The following is a 23413-nucleotide window of genomic DNA, read 5'->3' as shown; positions in this document are numbered from 1 at the left end:
ATATTCAACTTAAAGCTAAAAAACTAGTCAAGTAATTACGTATTTGTATATAGCCATATGTTATTATTTAAGAAATGCAGTTACTTAAAAAACAACTATTTTTCTGTGTACTTATGTCAGACATTAGGGACAAACTTTGAATTCTAGCTAATGTGAAAAATGCATCTTTAGAGAGAATGAACTCATTAGGTTTCAGGAATGAAAGAGATTTAAGTTACCTTGGATTTTTTGAGGCTACTATAGTTATGAAAAGATTTCCATTACCTTTTCCTTAAATCAGAGTCTTTAGAGCTCAGAGTTCTTTAAAGTATTTTCCAAACAAACATACTTTATATTCCCACAAATAGTTTGGCAAAACAGTGATATAGGGATGGCATGAGACTCATACACTCCTGTTGTTTAAGAACTCTATATTTTATGCCAGTTATATAGGCTGAGTCAAGACCCTTGGGAAAAATATGGCTATTTTCTCAAAGTTATCAACTTTATTTCTGTATGTAAAGTCCAGACTTTATTAGATGTTTCTGACTCTCAAAAGACCATTATTAGGCTATGTCTCATTTAGGCTTTAAAAAATTGCATAATAAAATAGCATAAGTAGGTATAAAGTTGAAACACAAAGTACGTACATATTTCTTTCTAATATGAAGAAGAGTGTCAGGTTTCTTTTGGTACAGCCAAAAGATTCCCAGCACCAGGGCATCCTAGTAAATTAACACAGATGTCACAGGGTATTTTAAATTTTTGGGAGTAACACATCTGTTACTGTGTCCAACGACACAACACAAACTACTACTTCAAGGTACTTTAATTAGCACTAAATTTTCCCATGACAGTGTATCTTTGCAAAACCAGGTTTTCAGCAGTTCTCATAAAAAGTACTATGCAAAAAGCATTGTGGAACAGGAAATGATACTGATGGTGTCCAAGCTGGTTCCAAAGTAAGAAGGTGGCAGTGTTCACAGTTACTCATGGTTATGATATAAATTCTTATGAAGCTGTTTGGACCCAACTGTTAATAAATAGAAGTATTAGGTACTTCTTTTGGCTTAGCTGTGCTGTGAAAAAGTTACTGCAACACTAAAGGGCACCATGAGCTGAGAAAGTATTGAGGACATCTGTGGCATAGGCAAAAATACACTAAAACCAAAGTCACTTCATTGTTCATTTTCTACCTAAGAAATTTTGTAAATAGTTATATATGAAAGGGAAAAAATATATACAAACGTACATACAAAGTTTGGATTTTTATTGAAATCTTGTGTTAGGTATCAAACAAAATCTGCTTTCTTCAGATAAAAATATTCTCTCAGATGTCTCCAGATAACTGCTAAGTCTAAGTTGGTCCTTTAATGTCTTATTTTACTTTTATTGTCCTCATGAAATGTTCGTATACACTCAGGATGTTCCCAAAAGAATTTTTATCGTGTAAAGGATCGTACATGACGACCTCTACCACTGCCTCCACTGACAAACTTTCCTCTTGAGCCTCCACTGCCGCTATTTGCACTTGCCCAGGAAGGTCCAAGTCCCCCACGACCTCTGGAAGCACGGTCACGAGGACTTGGGCGGTAGCCTATAAAAAAAAGAATATAGTTTTTAGTCATAACACCCTTTACATTCCCACTATAGAAATAGTAACCTACAAAACTGAGCTCAAACTAAGAGAGGAATTACTCTTTGCCCCTTTAAAATCCATGTGCAGGTTCTTTCTGTAAATGTGATGAAGACTGATGAACTGTCTACCTTAAATAGGTAAATCGTATGATATGTGAGAATTATATCGCAAATAAAGCTGTTATAAAAAAAGTAAGTGAATATGAAACCAAAAGCTACTTCTGACCAGAAGAATTCTGGACTTGATATAGTAATGTTTGAGGAAAAACAGGTTATGTGCCTACTCACACAACACCAATATTATAAACAAAAATAGAATACACTGTATGAAAATATCTCTATTACTAAAATACTTTGGTCAAAAAAGTATCTTAAGGATTGGCTTTCATTATCAGCACATCACTGTGAAACTGCTCAGATTATACGTGTATTCAGAATCCAGAATTTTTATTATTCCCACAGAATATGAACATTGGGCATTCATTTGCAGATATAAAATTAAATTGACTTTAGAATTATAAGTCTATGTTCTAAAATATCCTCTCTCAGAATGAGAGTATATGACATCTGACAACTTAAAAAGGAGGTTTCACCACGCCCCCCCCCCGCCCCACCCAATTCCCTGCCTCAGCGATATCAACTCGGAAGGATGTATACCTGTAGAACTAAGTGGTCGCAACGGTGGAAGAGGTCCTCTGTTAAAATTGCTCTGGCCTCCACGACTTTCATTGTAAGTTCCTCGAGGAGTATTCTGAGCACTCCAACTGGAGCCTCTTGTTCCCTCCCGACGACTGTAGTTTCCTAAAAAGAGAAAACACAATCAAAACCTACTATTTTCACAACTTCAACTGAATTAAAAAAGACTCAACAGGCTTTTCTTATTCTTCAAAGTAATGAAAGAGAAACGGTGAAATTCTGGCTTATATACTACAGTGTGGCAGCATCGTATGTGGTTAGAAGCAGAGGCTCTACAGCCAGACCGCCAGCATTCAAATACTGGTTCTGTCACTTACATTTATATATCCTGGTCAGCTGATAGTTTTCTCTTCTGTAAAGTGGGTGTACTAACAGAATCTACCTCAAAGGGTTGATATGAGAGTGTTTTACATAATAGTCCCAACACAGCTATGTATTTGCTATTAATATAAACTGCTATTCACTTTCACTACCAACCTCTTTAACTCAGCAGCATGAAAACATGTCAACAATCCACTAGCGAAGTATAATTTCTACAAGTATACCTAGTTTCTAAAATCTTGAAACTTTTTTTAAACAAGGAATGTTTAATAAATCACAGAAGCAAAAAATATCATGCAGTAAGTTAAAGTAGCCACTGTGACAATCAATAAAACAAGTTCTGTTACATTCCACAATAGTAGGGGCACCTGGCTGGCTCAGTAGGTGGAGTATGCAACTCTTGATCTCGGGGTTGTGAGTCTGAGTCCCACATTGGGTGTAGGGATTACATAAAAATAAAATCTTTATGGGGCGCCTGGGTGGCGCAGTCGGTTAAGCGTCCGACGTCAGCCAGGTCACGATCTCGCGGTCCGTGGGTTCGAGCCCCGCGTCAGGCTCTGGGCTGATGGCTCAGAGCCTGGAGCCTGTTTCCGATTCTGTGTCTCTCTCTCTCTCGGCCCCTCCCCCGTTCATGCTCTGTCTCTCTCTGTCCCAAAAATAAACAAAAAACGTTGAAAAAAAAAAAAATCTTTAAAAAAATTTTTTCCACAACAGTAACTTAAAAAAGAAACAAGATTTGGGGCGCCTGGGTGGCGCAGTCGGTTAAGCGTCCGACTTCAGCCAGGTCACGATCTCGCGCTCCGTGAGTTCGAGCCCCGCGTCGGGCTCTGGGCTGATGGCTCGGAGCCTGGAGCCTGTTTCCGATTCTGTGTCTCCCTCTCTCTCTGCCCCTCCCCCGTTCATGCTCTGTCTCTCTCTGTCCCAAAAATAAATAAACGTTGAAAAAAAAAAAATTTAAAAAAAAAAAAAAAGAAACAAGATTTGTAACTTAAAGCTCTGCTGTGCAGTGGTCTCCCTAGAGCCCATAAGGAGGGTAGCATTCTGAAACAGGTATGACAGGTGTACAACATTTCAAATGGAATTCATTCACAGGCAAAATCTTGAAATAATTTAAAACAAATTAAATAGGGGTGTTTGGCTGGCTCAGTCGATAGAACATATATCTCTTGACCTTGGGGTTGTGGATTCGAACCCTATGTAGGGTGTAGAGATTTAAAAATAAAATCTTAAGGGGCTCCAGGGTGGCTCAGTCGGTTGAGCATCCAACTCTTGATTTCAGCTCAGGTCATGATCTGAAGTTTGTGGGATCAAGCCCCGTGTCAGGCCCTCCACTAAGTGTGGAATCTGTTTAAGATTTTCTCTCTCCCCCTCCGCCCCTCTCCCCTGCTCACGCATTCTCTCTCTGTCTCTCTAAAATAAAATTTAAAAATAAATAAATAATTAAATCTTAAAAAAAAAAAACCACAACAAATATAACATCAAGAAGTAGATAAGAGAATCAATGCTTAACTACTTAGAAGAATCCTAAGGAAATTGTTGGCAAGTAGAACTGTGAGATTGTATATGTACTATTCAGAAAGGATAAACACAATTTTCAATATAAAAAGGAAAATAATTAGCCAACTGACTTCTTTTAAACTTATCACTAAACATGTAATTAATTAAATATTAACTTAAAAAAGATTTTTTCTGGGGTGCCTGGGTGGCTCAGTTGGTTAAATGTCCAACTTCAGCTCAGGCCATGATGTCGTGGCTCATGAATTCAAGCCCTGCATTGGGCTCTGTGCTGACAGCTCAGAGCCTGGAGACTGCTTCAGATTCTGTGTCTCCCTTTCTCTCTGCCCCTCCCCTACTTGTACTCTGCTCTCTCTCTCTCAAATTAAACATTTAAAAAATTTTTTTAAATTGTTAAAAATTTTTTAAAAATTAAAAAAAAAAGATTTCTTTTTTCTATCCAATAAAGTACTCAGAAAATAGTTACCAGTGGTCTGAGAAGTCGCTTAATTGTAGTAACTGAAAAGTACTTCATCTGAATCACTTATATCTAAATCACTTCTTTTAAAAAAAAATTTTTTTTTTTAATGTTTATTCATTTTTGAGAGACAGAGAGAGACAGAGCATGAGTGGGGAAGGGGCAGAGAGAGGGGGAGACACAGAATCTGAAGCAGGCTCCAGGCTCTGAGCTGTCATCACAGAGCCCTACGCGGGGCTTGAATTCACAAACTGCGAGATCATGACCTAAGCCGAAGTCGGACGCTCAACTGACTCAGTCACCCAGGTGCCCCACATCTAAATCACTTCTATTAAATATGCTAATATTCCAATATTCTAACCCACTAGAAAATATACATAAATAATTACCTTTTGAAGCAGGTGGTGTGAAAAACCTATTCTGACTGTGAAAAGCACCCCGTCCTCCTCGATTGCCTGAAAATCCACCACGAGAAGAAATCTTCTGTGATACTTTGAGTGGTCGTTTTGGTGGGGGTATTCCATCTTGAGGGACCACTTCTTTACTTTCAGCCGCAACAAAGTCATCCACATGCATAGATGGTGGTCTGCTTGTGTTCTGTTTTCTCTGACGAAAAATATCATGGGGTCGTATACCCTGTCCAAATCCTCCCCTGCCCCTTCCTCTTGGTGGTGGCACAACATGAGCTCGTTTGGCAGGTTCGATGTATTCAGACTTCCCGCTATTAAAATAAAAACACCCCATGAAAACTTACTCTTTTTTTTTCTATTTCCAATGAATATTTAAGTCAGTCTTTGTAATATTGAAAACTACATTTCAATTAGTTCTTATTTCAATTGTGTTAACACTGCAAACATCTCTATTCCTCTCCAGGGATGGACAACAAAACTAGCTAAGAATGGTACTCACATTTTATGATATGACTAACAATTATTTAAAATAATCCAGTTCACCTCTTGTTCAAATCTTCCAAACTCTCATAAAGTAGAAGAACATAACAAAAGTACCAGGGATATCCTGGCCAAAGTATTATCTTAAAAAAAATTCCAAACAATATTCATGACTCAAGTATTATGTCAACTTCCTTTTTTCTCTTATAGTTAGTGTCTATCTTAAAATACATTGCAACAAATAAGCTTCCATGACCACAATCAAGATCTTCAGTAGAAAAAGTTTTACCTTGAAGTTATAAAGGTCTCATGCTTGTGCTTCCCAAGTTTGAATCCTTTAGTAGTCTTAGTTCTCCCTGGAGATGATGGTTCTGACAAAAATGAGCGCTCTAATTCTGAGTGCAAATCAAAGTCACTACAGCATTTTTCAGAGAGCTCAATTAGGTCAACCTTTACCTGCAATCATAAAAATTAAACAAAATGGAAAATAATCTTAAATATAATTATTAATGTAACATTTATTAAAATTCTTATTTCCTATAAACTAGCTTTGACTCATAATAAATAAATTATAGGTCGGCCTCTTTCCCTCATCCTTTTTTTTTTTTAATTAATTAATTTTGAGAGAGCGAGAGAAAGAGAGGAGAAAGAATCCCAACCAGGCTCTGCACTGTGAGCAGGGAGCCCAACACAGGGCTTAATCCCACAAACCAGAGATCGTGACCCGAGATGAATCCAAGAGTCAGACACTTAACCAGCTGAGCCACCCAGGTGCACCCCCCCACCTTTTTTTTGAAGAATTTATTTTTAAGTAATCTCTACATCCAACATGGGGCTTGAATTCACAATCTCAAGATCGAGAGTTGTATGCTCCATTGACTAAGCCAGTCAGGCACCCCTTTCCCTTATCCTTTCAAAAAGCAACATCATTGGTAGTCAAAAATCTTAGGAATTCAGCTGCATTTTGGAGGGATGGAAGAGAGTGGCATTCTTCCTCAAAGAAGGGTTGTCAAATTTGGGAGGCCTCTGCTGTCTGACAAGGAACTCAGAATTTATCTATATAAATTAATAAAGTAGCATCTCCAAAACGTTTCCCAAAGAATCTGAAAATAACATACTTTGTAAGCCCTGTATAGTCAACATATCTATTATAAAAGGATTCTGTGCCACAGATCTCAAAGTTCTACGCATTTAATGAGGGTCCAATCTAAGTTTACTTCCAGAGAAATAAAAATTATGTTTACTTAAGTTTTATTTAAATTTAGCAAACCTAAAACCCCAAATTTTCTAAACCATGTAAGGTTACAATAAAGACAGTTGTGATTCAATATAAAAGTTATAAAGAAAACAACATCCTTCTAACAAATATTTTAGATCTATGATGCTAGATATGGTAGGTAGCCCCTTAACCTCTTGTGCCTATTTAAATTTAAATTAATTAAAATTAAATAAAAAATAAAATTCAGTTCTTCAGTCACACTAGCAACATTTCATTGTTCAACAGTCACATAAGGCTAATGGCTACTATACTAAACAGAGCACATTTCTGAACATTTCTGTTACTGCATAAAGTTCTATTGGACAGAACAGTTCTAAAGAATCATTGACAATTTACACTAAAGAAGAAATTTTTTTTTTTTTTAATTTGAGAGAGCGTGCTAGCAGGGGAGAGGGGCCGGAGAGAGAAAATCTTAAGCAGGCTCCATGTTCAAGGTGGAACCCAACATGGGGCTCAATCCTACAACCCTGGAACATGACCCAAGCCGAAATCAAGAGTCAGACACAACCAAATGAGCCACCCAGGCACCCCTTTTTGTAATTTTTAAGCAAGCTTTATGCTCAATGTGGGGCTTTAACTGAAAACACCAAGATCAAGAGTCACATGCTTGGGGCGCCTGGGTGGCGCAGTTGGTTAAGCTTCTGACTTCAGCCAGGTCACGATCTCGCGCTCCGTGAGTTCGAGCCCCGCGTCGGGCTCTGGGCTGATGGCTCAGAGCCTGGAGCCTGTTTCCGATTCTGTGTCTCCCTCTCTCTCTGCCCCTCCCCTGTTCATGCTCTGTCTCTCTCTGTCCTGAAAATAAATAAACGTTGAAAAAAAAAAAAAATTAAAAAAAAAAAAAAGAGTCACATGCTTGCTCTACTGACTAAGCCAGCCAGGCACCCCAAGAGAAATTAATTCTTTTTTTAAAAAATGTTCATTTATTTTTGAGAGAGAGAGAACAGGGGAGGGGCAGAGAAGAGGGGGACAGGGAGTCTGAAGCAGGCCCTACATCGACAGCAGCAAGCTTGATGTAGGGGTCGAACTCATATAAACTGAGATCATGAGCTAAGCAAAGTTGGACACCCAACTGACTGAGCCATCCAGGCACCGTGAGAAATTAATTCTTTAATGCAATTTAAATCGGATTTTATGCGATATTAAATTTTTTAATGTTTATTTACTTTTGAGAGAAAGAGACAGAATGCAAGTGGGGGAGGGCAGAAAGAAAGGGAAACACAAAATCCAAAGCAGCTCCAGGCTCTGAGCTGTCAGCACAGAGCCTGACACAGGGCTCAAACTAACGGGTGGTGAGATCCTGACCTGAGCCAAAGTCAGACACTTAACCAACTGAGCCTTCCAGGCACCCCAGATTTTATGCAATAGTTTAAAAGGGAAAGGAGCTCTCAAATATATTAAATACACCTTAAGCATGAAGTAAATAATTCTTTTAGTCTTATTGCATATAATAAATACTAACACTTTTTGGACCAGGGAATATCCAAATATATTTATTTTTCTGATCAAGAAAAAAATAATATATAGTATAATATGTGGCTGAAATCATCCTCCCTAATATGGCTCTGAGAAACATAAATCAGCATGCTTCTAATTTTAAATGTTTAACTATACTCTTACATGTTCAGCATTACGTTTAAGAATGTGAATTCCCTTTTGTACCTATGTTATTTTAATAAATAGATTCTTCACATTTGCCCCAAAATTAAAAGTAGATTGCCACAATACCATTCCTTTCCTTAAACCCCAAAACAGAAATGAATTATAATTCTGTGGGATACTTTTCTCTATTCTATACCCTGCAAATATAAGAAAACAAAGTGCCTCAGAGTACTTAGGCAAAAACATAATTTTTCCCCAAAGAATCTCATTCTCAGGGCACCTTGGTGGCTCAGTCAGTTGAGTGTCCAATTCTTGATTTTGGCTCAGGTCATGATCCCAGGGTCAAGCCCTGCATCGGGCTCCCCACCAAGAATGGAGCCTGCTTAAGATTCTCTCTCTCCCTCTGGCCCTCTCCCCTGCTCTCACTCTCTCTCTAAAAAACAGAAAGAGAAAAAAGAAAGCATCTCATTCTCAAATATACATATCACTAACTAGAAAGAAGCAAAATAAGTAGCATAAGATACTGAATGTCCTGGATACCATTAAGTGGGCAGCCGATATGAAAATAATGCAGTACTGGTCCTCAAACGGGCCTTTTTTTGTTTGTTTTTAAGATTTTATTTTTAAGTAATCTCTATTACCCACCGTGGGGCTCAAACTTACAATACAATGAAGAGTTGCATGCTCTACGACGGAGCCAGCCAGGCATCCCCTCAATGGGCTTTTAACAGCCATACAACATGTATCTTATTTTAGTGCTAATAATACACACAAAAAACAAAAAAATCAACAATAACTTTTTTCTAAATATTTAGTAATAAAATTACTTATACCAAATCCAGATCTGTATCAATCTCTTCAGCCTGAAATGGAGTGAACCACATGGATTTCAACTGATCATCCATGACATCAGCTAGCACATATGCAGTCCTAGAACAGAAAAGACATTTGGTAAAAAGCAGAATTCCAAAATCAAATTATTTTAGCTTACCTTCTAAGCAAAATCTGTACAATGTACAATTTAAAATGTCACCCTCAAAACTGTTAGTAAAATTAGTATTTAAAAGCCAAGTTTATTACACTGTAGCAATGTGTACAGAAACTGCCCATATTTAATTTTTCTAAATTTAGAGAGTAATTCCATCACACTGAATAGTTATGCTTTAGAAGTATCAGTAAAGTATAGCCTCCATTCTGCCAGCCTGCTTGTGTACAGCCTGTAAGATAGAAATGGTTTATTATTTAAGTTTTGTTTCATTTTGTTTTTAAGTAGGCTTCACACCCAGCACAGAGCCCAACATGGGGTTTGAACTCACAACACTGAGATCAAGACCTGAGCTGAGATCAAGAGTCGGATGCTTAACTGACTAAGCCACCCCAGGTGCCCCTATTATTTAAGTTTTTAAAAAAAACATATGAAACAAACAAAATGCTACAGAAGAATATGCAACAGAGGCTGAATGTGGCCTACAAAGCCTAGAATTTTTATTATCCAGCCCTAACAAAAATAGCTTGTTGGCCCTCTCTAGACCTCGGTCATTAAATATACAATACTCAACCACAAAACATTGCTTGTTTTACCTATTATTAAACAGATTCTGGAGAGATTCTGGAGCTGAAAGTACTGGTTCTACATCCTGGTCACCAAGAGGTAAAGGATCACCAGATGACTCCAGCATCTGCTTAAGTCCAACTACATTGTCCAACAAAGAATCCAGATTGTCATCATCTTTTGAATGTTCCTAGATATAGACAAAAGCAGAATAAGATGATACAGGTAAAACTTGAACATTTATGCCCATAATCTACTGACTCTTTAGTAGAAAAGGTTGTATTTTTTGATTACTAAGAAATTTGAATACTGTCAAAAACTTATGAACATTAAACATATTCAAATAAAACAAATACCAAAAACATTTGTCATTTTATTTCTAAAGAATGGTAGCAGGGGACACCCTGCATTCAAATAGATAATTCAAAAACTAATGCCTTCTTTCTTAAGATTCATAACAGTATGGAGGACTTCACTCCAAATTATTAATTCAAAGAGTTATTTCAAACTTTATTACAGGTATCCAACTGAAGGTTCACTATTTAAAAAGGTCACTGAAAAACTTGCACTAGTCAAAAAGAGAAAAAAATATATCTTAGGAATGAGCAAATGTTTTTATTTTGCTTCTGTTTTTCTTTCTTTTTTTTTTTTTTTTTTTTTTTTACCAAAACAAGCTTCTCTAGTTCAAGGAACAAATTTTCTGGACTTTCTTCTTTGCTTTGTAGAAGCTGTTTTAACTCTGCAGCATTAATACTCATTGTCCGTGACGGATGAGTTCCCTCTACTTCCATGAGACCACTATCATCTCCACAACATCCCTGTAAATGTCACACACAAGTTAAATTTGAGAGCAGAGAAATTTGCAAAGATGCTTCCACACTTATACAGATATTTAAGCCATTTGCTGCAATCTTCCCCTCAGTGTTTTGGTTTTACACCAGTATAAATGGCTAGTTTTAAGAAAGAGTTAATCAGCTTAAGGCTGAAATGCATTTTCTTTGAGTAAGACTCACATAATAAATAGCTAAACACACATATTCAATATACTAGCAGCAAGGTTTCTTAACAAAAATATCCAATGGCAAATACACTGGCACTTGCTGGGCATGTAACATACTGATTGATACTTAAGTTAATAAAATGCCTACTGCTAAAATAAAGAACTGATGAAACCTGAATTTATCTTTCTAGAGATAAAGCAAACAACTAAAGAAAACAGTAACTATTGTATTTAGGGCTATATTCTGTAATGAAAAAAATTAATATTTCCTGTTTTAAAAAAAAGTAAGCCATATAGTAAAAGGTATTAAGATAGTGATACTCCCAAACTTCAATACAATTCCTATCAAAATCCCAGCAATCTTTTTGCAGAGACTGATATAGAGATGGAAAAGTAGATTAGTGATTGCCATGGGCTAAAAGGGGAAAAGAGGAGTTTCTGTTATGGGCACAGAGCTTCTTTTTGGGATTACGAAAGCATTCCGAAATTACATAGCAGAGATGGTTGTACAATATACTAAAAACTAAAGGGGTGAATTTTATGAGATGTAGATCATACTTCAATAAACACATTACGAAAAAAGCAGCAGCAGGAAGGAAATCTAAGGTAATAGTGGTAAAATACAAAAGAAAATGAAATATGAAAGGTATTATAAATAAAACTGATACGAATGACAGCTGCTGAAGAGGATGAAGAAAAGGAGGAAAGTTGGCTACCATTTCATGATTTCTATCGCGAAGGTCAGGGAAAATCATGATATAAAAGTAGGACAGATAAATCAAGTTTATAGGGGAAGATAATGAATTTGATTTTGGATATTCAGAGATTCTATCAAGTAGCCAAGGGCAAGGAGAAACAGGAGAGGGAAAAGGTGCCAGATAGGATATTAGAAGGTGTAAGATATACGTCATAGATAGAAATGAAGTGATGGGGGAGGGGGGAAGGGATATTCTCCTCTGATTAAGGAAGGAAACAACAGGTTAGAAAAAACAGGGAAAGAATCTAAGGGAGAGTGAAAAGATTTAGAAACCAACAGGATGGCCTTGATCTTCCCAATGAAGGAGGTAAGAAAAGGAAATGCACTGGTGAGGGATGAATAAAAGCATTAATTAGCAGTCCTCAGGGACCAGCAGCTCCTGGATAACAAGAATGAACACTGGTTAGTGGTTTTTGATTAGAAACTGTTTAATTGATGACATGCATAAGAAAATCTGTCAAACTGATTTATTAACAACACACCACTTAGGATCTGGTAAAACTAATTAGTCTTCCATTACATAAAAACTCCTAAAATTTCTTTACGGTAGCTATAGTCCTACCATTAAATATGCTCTTTACCTTTCAGAATCAAAATCTGATCTTTAAGAATCAAAGCATCTGGTAAACTTAATCACTTTAATAAAGTATATCTGACACAAAGCAAACACAAATCTGCCAGTAAAATCAGTATAAAAAAAACTACAAAAACAACAGGCAGCCAAGAGGTGCTTACTAGAGTAAAACAGAAAAAAATTTTTAAGTAGGCTCCATGCCCAATGTGAGGCTTGAACTCACGACCGCAAGAGCCAAGTCTCATGCTCTCCTGACTGAGCCAGCGAGGCATCCCTTACTGGAGGAGTAGATATTCTTAATATAAATTACACACATTACATGTTTACTAAACAGTAATTTTACTTAATTTTACCTTATGAAATCATCCCATATTATATTTATTTTGGTAAAACTGAACTAAGCAGGTCCTCCACAATTCTTCCCAAACACAAATCTTAAATATGAGCTGAATTTTTTTTTTTTTTTAAAGAAAGAAAGCGTGAGCAGGGGAGGGGCAGCGAGCTGTGCTGACAGCAGCAAGCTGGATGTGGCATTTGAACTCACCAACCGTAAGATCATAACCTGAGCTGAAGTCAGATGCTCAACCCACTGACACACGCAGGTGCCCTTGAGCTGAATTTCTTAAACCAGTGTTGACAGAATACAGACCCACAGGATGTTAACAGTATATGCACATGTACACGGACACACACACACACACACACACACACACACACACACAGTATTTTGCAGGCAATCCATTTGGGAAAAGCTAGATTAGACTATAGTAAAGCAAGTTTCTATTTATCCAGGAACTTTCAGAACTTTTACTATACTAATGTGCACAGTTAAGTTCCATCAGGGGAGACTTTTCCAAACTTATCTGACCAAAAACACTTTTTAAAGGCAAGCCTATTAAAGGTTTCTGGAATTGTGTCCACAACATATACTAGATTTTGGAAAATATGATGGGAGAGATTTTTTTAAGTTTATTTATTTTGAGAGAGAGAGAGAGAGAGAGAACGAGAGCACGTGAGTAGGAAAGGGGCAGAGAGAGATGGAGACAGAGAATCCCAAGCAGGCTCCACGTGGTCAGTGCAGAGCCCGACGCAGGGCTCAAACTTACAAACCATGAGATCATGACCTGAGCCAAAATCAAGAATCAGAGGCTTAACAGACTAAGCTACCCAGGTGCCCCAGGAGAAATTCTTAATTAGATTTTAACAATAAGATTTGAGAGAAATAGATACTTAGTATCTATGATGGATCCAAAATACCCTAGTGTAATAAACTTTGCAATCACCCCAAAAGCACAATATCCAAAACACAATGAGTAAATGCTCAATTAAATGACAGAAGGTAAATATCTGATTAAGAGACTAATAAAATTTGACTGCCCTGAGTGTCCCTGGCAAGATAACTCAATGTAAAAAATTATATAAAAGATGAAGGCTCTGTAAGTAGTATTTTTCTCTAAGTTGCCAAGTTACAGAGTATTCACAAATTAATGATGTTTAATAGATTTAAAAAGAGTTCAGTAAATTCTACTCTAAAACACCTATCTTTTTTAGAAATCAAAACCTTGCATTTATAGTGGAGTAAGGACACAGGAAAAAAAAAACACTATTCTAAGTTCAAACTTCCAAAAACCATTTCAAGATATTTTTGAATGCAAGTGATTTTTTTTAACTTATGACAAAAGTCTATAAATTTAAAAAATACCAAATACATACATATACATTTATGTACACTTACCATTGTGTCAGAGTTAAGAATTTGTCTCATAAATTCCAAAAATGAAGATGCAAGTTCACCTGTGTCCTTACTAAATGTGCTGACCACTCGTTTCAGTAAACTATGCAGAGCATTACTGTTTTTCCTCAAAGAACTGTAAATAAAGAGAGAATATGTCTCAAAATTTGAACATATAAATCTAGTATGAGAAATAAATGATCTCCAGTTCAGACAGAACAAAATTCAATCCATCATTTAAAAAATGTTTTGGTGTGCCTATGTACACACACCATTTAACAAAGCAATATCTACAGATACCTTCTTTTAAAAATAAGCTTCAAGCCCCCCATAAAAAAAGAAAAAATTTCCCCCAAATAATAAAGATATAAAACTTAGCAAAAGAAACTCCAAATTCCTTATTTTTTATACTTTTTATAGCCTGAGGATTTCTCTAATACAAGGAGGTTATAGCTGTCTCAGAAGCCTGACCAGAAAGCCTGCTTTATGTAATAATTATTATGTAAATTATTTAATAATAATAATTATTATTACTATAATTTGACAGAAGAAAATCAAGGGTATAGACTGGGGGTCTCCAAACTTTTTATGTAAAGAACCTAATGGTACATATTTTATGCTTTGCTGGCTAAATAAAAACGCAGTCTGTTTCTCTCTATACACAACACCAGTGTCAGTCACTACTCAACTCATTTGTGTAGTGGGAAAACAGACATAAACAGCACATAAATGCTGGCTATGCTCCAACAGAACTGTATTTATAAACACTCGTGGTCAGCTGAATTTGGCCTGTGGCCCATAGTTTGCCAATTCCTGATATAGGTAGATTTAAGTATAACAATCAACCATATCCAAGTCCTGCTAAAATTATTCTATACAATTACACAGCTCTTTGTTGATCAAAAGAGAATTTCAAGGACAAAGTATTCTAATATTCAATTGTGCACTTTGAGTTGTAACAATTCATAATTAATCAAAATGAAAATAAGATTATATTAACACTAAACATGCAGTGTTTACATTTGAAAAATATAACTCAGATGGATTCTGAGATGCCATCATAGAAGACTTTGGTAAAACAATACAAAAGAGAAAGATAAAGACTCCTGCTCTTGAGAACTTTATAAAATACTGGAATGGACAAGGCACAACAAACAGGAATGAGATTAAATACAAAGATAATATGATTAATGGAAAAAGAATGGATATAAACTGGACTACACCAATTACTAGTCTCTACATATAACCTTAAGCAAATACTTCCATGATCTATTAAAATCTGGGGTCCACTACATACCTATTAGAATATCTAAACTTTTAAGCTGGTATTTTTATTGCTCAACTTTTTTTTTTAAGTTTATCTTTTTATTTATTTTGAGAGAGAGACAGAGAGCAAGTAGGGAAGGGGCAGAGAGAGAGGGACACAGAATCCCAAGCAGGCTCTGAGCTGTCAGCATAGAGCCTGACGCAGGGCTCGAACTCACGAACTGTGAGATCATGACTTGAGACGAAGTCAAGAGTCAGATGCTTAACCAACTGAGCCACCCAGTTGCCCCTGTTGCTCAGCCTATAAAGAAGTTGTCTATAAAAAGGTAGTACACTGATGGAATTGTTCTGTATGCAACTGTGGCAATAAACACATGACTCTATACATTTGTCAAAATCCACACAACTGTACAACATGAAACATGAATAAGGTTACAAGGAAAGAGAGAAAGCTAGAATCAACATCTAATATTAGAGTCAAAATGTCAGTATGGACTCATTTAAAAAAATACATACAAAGTGATGAATCACAGGAATCTACCCCCAAAACCAAGAGCATACTATATATACCGTACATTAGCCAACTTGACAATAAATTATATTTTAAAGAAAAAAAAGGAGGAGGAAGGCACTTCAATCAACCAGAGCAATGAGGCAAGCTGGATCCTGTCTGCCTCCACTTGTTACAAACAGCCAAGCACCACGCTCAGGAATAGAAGGGCTATTCTCCTTTGGGATATCTGATGCTGATGGCTGTTACTGAGCACAGAACCCAGTGGGAACCTGATGGCCATCCCTAGGAGCCCGCTGAGTAAGTGCCAGCTCCATGGCTCCTAAGGGTGAACGAAGACAGAGTCAGAGACACAGTAACAGAGAGGAAATCGCTGCAGCCAAGACCAAAGTGCGTTCAACATTTCCATCCAATGGGAACGTGATCAATGTAGAATAGAGATATTTAACTTTATTTCCCTTAGGCCCAGCAAAGAGGCCAGCTCCCCACTAATACATCTGGCCCAGCCTCCATACAAACAGCTCTCAGCAGGACCCCTTCTGATGCCCTAGGGCTCTGGATGTCCATGTAGTCCTAAAACCAAAAGGCCAGGGCCCCTTTGGCTCAACCTGTCCCACAGTCACAAGGGCTGGTCCACATTTGACATACACAAGCCAGAGATAGTACTCTGAAAGACTGAATTTGTATGGACCCTGAGATGAACTCTGATGGATAATAAAGCAAAGTCATGAAACTTGAAAAAAAAATAATAAATAAAAACAATACATACATACAAATAAATAGATACAAAAAGAAATGTAGACATATATATGCATGAGTTAGGACACAGGCATATATTTCCTAGCTCTATCCAATAAGAAGAAACAAAATCAGTGACACAAGCTGAGCAACAAAATGAATAACAATAGTATCAGATTATCATACAAAGAGAAAAAAAATAATGTCCATAAATTCATACTTATATCCCTGAATAAGTAAATAAATGAAGAGAAAGTGGTAATTCTTCTTTATAGAAGGATAATTAATAAATTAAAAAGGAATAAGAGAGAGGCACCTGTGTGGCTCAGTCGGTTAAGCTTCCTGACTTTGGCTCAGATCATGATCTCACAATTCCTGAGTTCGAGACCCATGTTGGGCTCTGTGCTGACAGCTTACAGCCTGCAGTCTGCTTCAGATTCTGTGTCTCCCTCTCTCTCTGACCCTTGCCCGCTCATTCTCTTTTGCTCTCTCAAAAATAAACAACCATTGGGGTACCTGGGTGGCTCAGTTGGTTAAGTGTCTGACTTCGGCTCAGGTCATGATCTCACGGTTTGTGAGTTCAAGCCCCGCATCGGGCTCTGTGCTGACAGCTCAGAGCCTGGAGCCTGTTTCAGATTCTGTGTCTCCTTTTCTCTCTCTCCCTCCCTGTCTCAAGCTCTGTCTCTCTCTCTCTCAAAAATAATAAACATTAAAAATTTAAAAAATAAAAAATAAACCATCAAAAAAAAATTAAAAAAGGATTAAGAGAAATAGGAAACCAGCATTGGGATACCACAGTAAAACCTGCCACATGCCTAGATTCACTGATGAATACTAAAATTAGTGGACAAAAGGGTTTTTGTTTGTTTTTAATAATACTTTTAAATGTTTATCTATTTTGAGAGAGAGAGAGAGAGAGAGAGAGAGAGAGAGAGTGTATAAGCAGGGAGGGGCAGAGAGAGAGGGAAAGACAGAAAATCCCAAGTAAGCTCTGCACTGTCAGTGTAGAGTGCGACCCAAGGATTGAACTCACGAACTGTGAGATCATGACCTGAGTGGAAGCTGGATGCTCAACCTACTGAGCCAACTGGATGCTCAACCTACTGACTAAAGTTTTACACAGAAATAAGATCCTATATTTGCACAATGGAAATATATTTTGGAAATATATTCTCCAAAATATTTAATTAAAAATGGAAAATTATTAAGTTTACAGTGCAGAATCCTGACAGACAGCACCTCAGTCAAGTGATCAAAGTGGATATCATCAGAAATATATCAAGCATTTCCTAATATGGTGCACTGAAAGAGGTATTCTCTCTGTGTAATCTTCTCAATAAAGCATAATCTCAATCTAATTATGAGAAAACATCAGACAAAGCTAAATTGAGGAAATTCTACAAAATAACTAACAAGTACTCTCCAAAAATGTCATGGTCATGAAAAACAAGGCTACAGGACACAAAGGATACATTACAACTAAAACCAATGTAGGATCCTGTCTTGGATCTTTTTTTTTTTTTTTAATTTTTTTTTTTTAACGTTTATTTATTTTTGAGACAGAGAGAGACAGAGCATGAATGGGGGGAGGGTCAGAGAGAGAGGGAGACACAGAATCGGAAGCAAGTTCCAGGCTCCGAGCTGTCAGCACAGAGCCCGACGCGGGGCTTGAACTTGTGAACCACAAGATCATGACCTGAGCCGAAGTCAGACATTTAACCGACTGAGCCACCCAGGCGCCCCTGTCTTGGATCTTAAAACAGAAAAAAAACATTAACAGAAAAACTATAAAATCTAAATAAATTTTGTATTTTAGTTAATAGTATTATGCCAAGGTTAGTTTCTCAGTTTTGATAAATATTCAGTGGTTACATAAGACATTAACATAGGGGTAAGGTGGACAAAAGGCATATCTGAACTCTGTACTATTATTTTTGTAATTCTTCTGAAAGTACAAATACCTCAAAAAAGAAAATTTTTTGTGACGTGCTTCAGGGTTGTTGTTAGAACTATGTAAAAAGCATAATAGTGACCTGCTCATAAGAAAAAAAAAGGCAGATAAAAAACCAGATCATTCTTTGCTTCTGCTCAAAATCTTACAATAGCCCTTATAATAACCCTAAAGGCCCTTGATTTGCTGTCCCCCACCTTCCCCCCAGGTTACTTCTCCAACCTATGCCCTATCATTTTTCTCCTTGCTCTCTTACTCCAAAGATAGCCACCGTGACCTCATGACTGTTTCTCAGACACATTAGGCATGCTATTTGTGATTGTTCTCCCCCAGGATATTAACATGTTTCACTCTTCACCTTTGGGTCTTGGTCTTTGTTCAAGGGTCACCTTCTCAGTGAGGACTTCCCTGATCACCTCCCCGTATTTCAAATGACAACTCCTACCCTCACTCTGGCACTCACCAGCAGCTTGAACTGCTCTATTTAATGTTTTTCTGTAATATACTATGTATTTTATTTACTCAATCTTTAGTGTATGTGGCCCAGAAGAGGCATTCAATAAGTATTTGTGGACTAAATGAATCCAGTGTCCATTTTTATTCTTTCATAGAGCCTACTATGTACCAGGTTTCTAAATGCTGGGGGACTGAAGTCAAGAAGACACAGTCCCTTTCTTAGGGTAGCTTATATTCAAATAAACAATAAATCTACATAATGCAATGTCAAACAGTATAAATACAGTGAAAAATATAAAGGGGGATAAGGAATGGGGACTCAAAAGATAGACTTATTTTAGTGTTTTGTTGTTGTTGTTGTTTTACTTTAAGTAGGCTCCACGCCCAACATGGGGCTTGAACTCATGACCGTGAGATTAGGAGTCACATGCTTGGGGTGCCTGTGTGGCTCAGTCAGTCAAGCGTCTGACTTCGGCTCAGGTCATGATCTTGTGGTCCATGAGTTTGAGCCCCACATCGGGCTCTGTGCTGACAGCTCGGAGCCTGGAGCCTGCTTCAGATTCTGTGTCTCCCTCTCTCTCTGCCCCTCCCCTGTTCGTGCCTGGTTTCTCTCTCAAAAATAAATAAACATTAAAAAAAAAAAAAAACCTCACATGCTCTACCAACTAAGCCAGTCAGGCACCCCAGGATAGACTATTTTAGACAGGTATTTTGACAGGAAAAATATTTATACAGATACATGAGTGAAGTGAGAAATAAGTCTTATAAGGATCTAGAAGAAAAACATTTTAGGAAAACAAAACAAAACAAAAAAGTCTGGAGGTAGAAATGAGCTTGACAGGTAGCAAAACTGAGGATAAAAAAGCTATAAGGTTAAGTCAAAGAGATGAGCAAAGGCCAGACTGTATACAGCCTTAAAGAACATTATAGAATTTGGATTTTACTGCAGTGTAATAGGAAACCACTGGAAACATTTCAGCAGAACAACAAATGTATCTGTTTTAAGTTTAAAAAATCAGTCTGAATGCTCAGAAAATAGATTTTAGGGGGACAACAGTGGAAGCAAGAAGTAGACTGGAGGCTACTGAAATGAGTCATGCACGAAATGACAGTGAACTGGACAAGGGTGGTAACTACAGAGTGGACAAAAGTGATCAAATTAGGGATAAATTTTGGAGGTATAATCCACTGGACTTACTGATAGGTTGCACGTAGGAAGTAAGGAAAAGAGAGAAATCAAGATCTTGGTGTTTTGTGTGGACAGTTAACGTGATAACACTTACTGGGATGAACAAGACAGAAACGTGTTTGAGAGCAAGAATTTCAAGAGCTCTGCTTTAAATCTGTTCAGTTTGAGATGTCCAATAGAAAGCCAAGCACAGACATCAAATGGATGGGTTATTTGGAGCTTAGCAGAAAAATTAGAGCTAAAGGGAGAAACTGGAATAGATTAAGACAACTTAGGAAAAGATTACCAATAGAAAAAAGACCAGAAACAGGAATCCAGCAAAATTAAACATATCACACATAATACTATGAGAGCTTAGGAATGGAGGAATCAAGGAAAGTTTTTTGGCTTTCCTGGAGATGGAGAGTAGAAGATGAGCTTTAAGGATATAGAGTAAATACCCAGGCAATAGGAAAAGGGGCATTCCAGAGTAAAATGTAAAGATTATGGTGAGAGACTAAGAAGGGGGGGGGGTAGGAGGAAATGGAAAACTTGGATTTTCAGCAGGTGCCACCAACTGAAAGAGAATATAAAAGAGGAGACAGGTTTTTCAGGAGAAGGAAGTGGAGAAGGTAGGAGCCAGCACCAAAGAGCATTTGGAACGTAAGTTTTCAACCAATGTTACAAGAATGAACGAGAGGCACAAACATGTTTCCTCCTCCTTTCTGTCTCATACTCCTACAAGCTTCTACAAATGTCCAAGCAAATCTACATAACATCCAGCTACCTTCCTAGAGAAGAAAAAGATGAGGGCATGGACAGAGAGACTGAAGCAGAAATTACACTTGAGGTTTACATCATCTCAAATTAATTTTATCTCAGCCACTTCTCTACAGAATAAAAAACACAGAATCAGCACAGAGTATCACAGCACCATCACAGCACCATCACTTCTGTTTGTTTGTTTGTTGTTTAAGTAGGCTCCACACCAATGTGGGGCTTGAACTCACAACCCTGAGAAAAAGAGCTGCATGCTCTACTGACTCAGCCAGTCACGCACCCTACACCAACCATCACTTTTAAAGAACTACAGGTAAATGTATCAACAAAACAAAAACAGTGTGAATTAATATCCCTGGAACAGTAAGGGATTCACTTCTTAAATACTGTAATATGTCCACATTAATTTGTCTATCTATTCAATTTATATTTTAATGCTGAAGATTGGATTACTAGCACACTTCACTACTAAAAAATCCTTTCCATAAATACAAATTTCTCCACATGAAAGAAATCATATCTTCAGCCTTCTACAACAGCAATGAGTTAACTAATTTGGGGAGGGATGATAGAGTGAAAAGTTAAATCCAAGAATATATTAAATTAGATAAAGCATTACCTTTTTAAATGAAATAATCCATAATCATGCTCTGCAAGAAACATCATTGTTCTGACACATGTCAGTAAACAGCTATAACTGCTCTCAGAGTTAGCTAGCATAGCCAGTAGACAGTCACAGATTGAGGCCATCAATTCTTTGTTTGGTAGAGAATTGGAGAGCTGCTCCAGTTCAGAAATAGAACCTTCAGAAGAGTTTGGCAAAATAAGCGCAATGTCCTGTGAGGGTGGAGAGGAGTAGGGAAAAATTTTCTTTCATTATTATCACCATCGATTAACATTTTTATTTCAGAAACACACAGCAACTAATACTTAGTAATTATCTCATCAAAACATTGTCACCTTCCTACACCAAATATAAATTCAAACACATTAAGAACAATGGCGTCATTTTGCTCTTCTATAAAAGGTAATTCAAGGATATACACTTAAAGAAACAAAGACAAATATTTTACTTTACAATATTTTTACTTTAAAAGAATATCTCTTTTTAAGCTTACACTTATTTATTTGTTTGATTGTTTGTCTGGCTCTATGCCCAACGTGGGGCTTGAACTCATGATCCCAAGATCAAGATTTGCCTACTCTACTGAATGAGCCAGCCAGGTGCTCCTACACATTTTTCCTTCTGTACTGCACTGAGTGTAGTTTCTATCTTCAAGTGGTTACATTCTTTTGGTACTAAAAGATTTTAAATCATGTGTTATTGATTCATTTGAATATCTTTTTAATTTATAAAGAAATCATTCAATGAAATAAATTTTTTAAATGTTTATTTAGTTTGAGAGAGAGAGAGAATGCATGTGCGGGAGAGGGGCAGAGACAGAGAGAAGGATAGAGAATCCCAAGCAGGCTCTGACTGAGCCACCTAGGTGCCCCCAGTAAAATAAATTTTAATGAACATATTGGAATTTAAAACATCACAAAAAGAAATGGATAGAGCAAATAAACATTTAAGCACTGTCTTTCAACTAAATATTTTATTTTCCTCTAGTTTTTATATACTTTTAAAATTCAAGTTTTTCAGCACTAAGCAAGTTTAACCAACAATAACTAAAAACTCGGGGCGCCTGGGTGGCGCAGTCGGTTAAGCGTCCGACTTCAGCCAGGTCACGATCTCGCGGTCCGTGAGTTCGAGCCCCGCGTCGGGCTCTGGGCTGATGGCTCAGAGCCTGGAGCCTGTTTCCGATTCTGTGTCTCCCTCTCTCTCTGCCCCTCCCCCGTTCATGCTCTGTCTCTCTCTGTCCCAAAAAATAAATAAACGTTGAAAAAAAAAAAATTTAAAAAAAACAATAACTAAAAACTCTCACCACTCTTTTTATAGAAGTAAATAAAGTAGATCTTACAGAAACATTTTTAGGGATGTCTCATTGCCTTTAATCACTTCAACATACTGTAAACTAGTATTCAACATGGGTTACAACCAAAAAACAAAGTTTGAATCAGAAGGCAAATATAGTAAGATGAGGCCAAGAATGAGGTTTACGTGATCAGGGCAGCTATGGTGCTATGGTGTCATTCAGATTAGTCATAAAACCTGACCTGGGTTATGTAACAAACACCAGTCAAATGGACACTTTAGGGTATAAGGACTTAAAATATCCTCTCTGCCAGGTCCAAAACTATATTCTACCAGGTCCTCTTTTTGTGAAAACAAGTCACACCAAAAATGCTCCTTCTTAGGTGTTAAATGTAACCAAACTGGATTTTTGTCAGCTGAATAAAGATAATCTTCCAACATGGGATCCTATTAAAAATATTCTGCCTGGGGGCACCTGGGTGGCTCAGCTGATTAAGAATCCAACTCCTGATTTTGGCTCAGGTCACAATCTCAGAGCTCGTGAGATCAAGATCCCCGTCAGACTGCACTAACAGTATAGAGCTTTGCTTGGGATTCTTTCTCTCCCTCTCTCTCTCTGCCCCTCACCCTGCTTGT

General features: G+C 37.3%; 1 protein-coding gene across 1 annotated transcript in view; it reads right to left on the bottom strand.

Moving 5' to 3' along the window:
- Positions 1–1228: 1228 nt before the first annotated feature.
- The window catches only part of VIRMA (vir like m6A methyltransferase associated), a 59187-nt gene continuing 37002 nt past the window's right edge, over positions 1229–23413 (bottom strand). The window contains exons 16-24 of the mRNA XM_047088878.1: positions 21479–21696; positions 13993–14125; positions 10592–10744; positions 9956–10116; positions 9208–9304; positions 5786–5952; positions 4996–5327; positions 2275–2418; positions 1229–1576 (exon numbers count right to left, since the gene is read on the bottom strand). Of these exons, the coding sequence (XP_046944834.1) occupies positions 1422–1576; positions 2275–2418; positions 4996–5327; positions 5786–5952; positions 9208–9304; positions 9956–10116; positions 10592–10744; positions 13993–14125; positions 21479–21696 (1560 nt within the window). The 3' untranslated portion in view covers positions 1229–1421. The remainder of the gene's footprint in view (positions 1577–2274; positions 2419–4995; positions 5328–5785; positions 5953–9207; positions 9305–9955; positions 10117–10591; positions 10745–13992; positions 14126–21478; positions 21697–23413) is intronic.

The sequence above is a fragment of the Lynx rufus genome, unplaced genomic scaffold (assembly GCF_022079265.1).
Source record: "Lynx rufus isolate CCGP_SWC_20201006 ecotype Redwood Valley unplaced genomic scaffold, mLynRuf1.p SCAF_26, whole genome shotgun sequence".
NCBI classification, from domain to species: Eukaryota; Metazoa; Chordata; class Mammalia; order Carnivora; family Felidae; genus Lynx; species Lynx rufus.
This window is presented reverse-complemented; position numbering and strand designations above follow the sequence as displayed.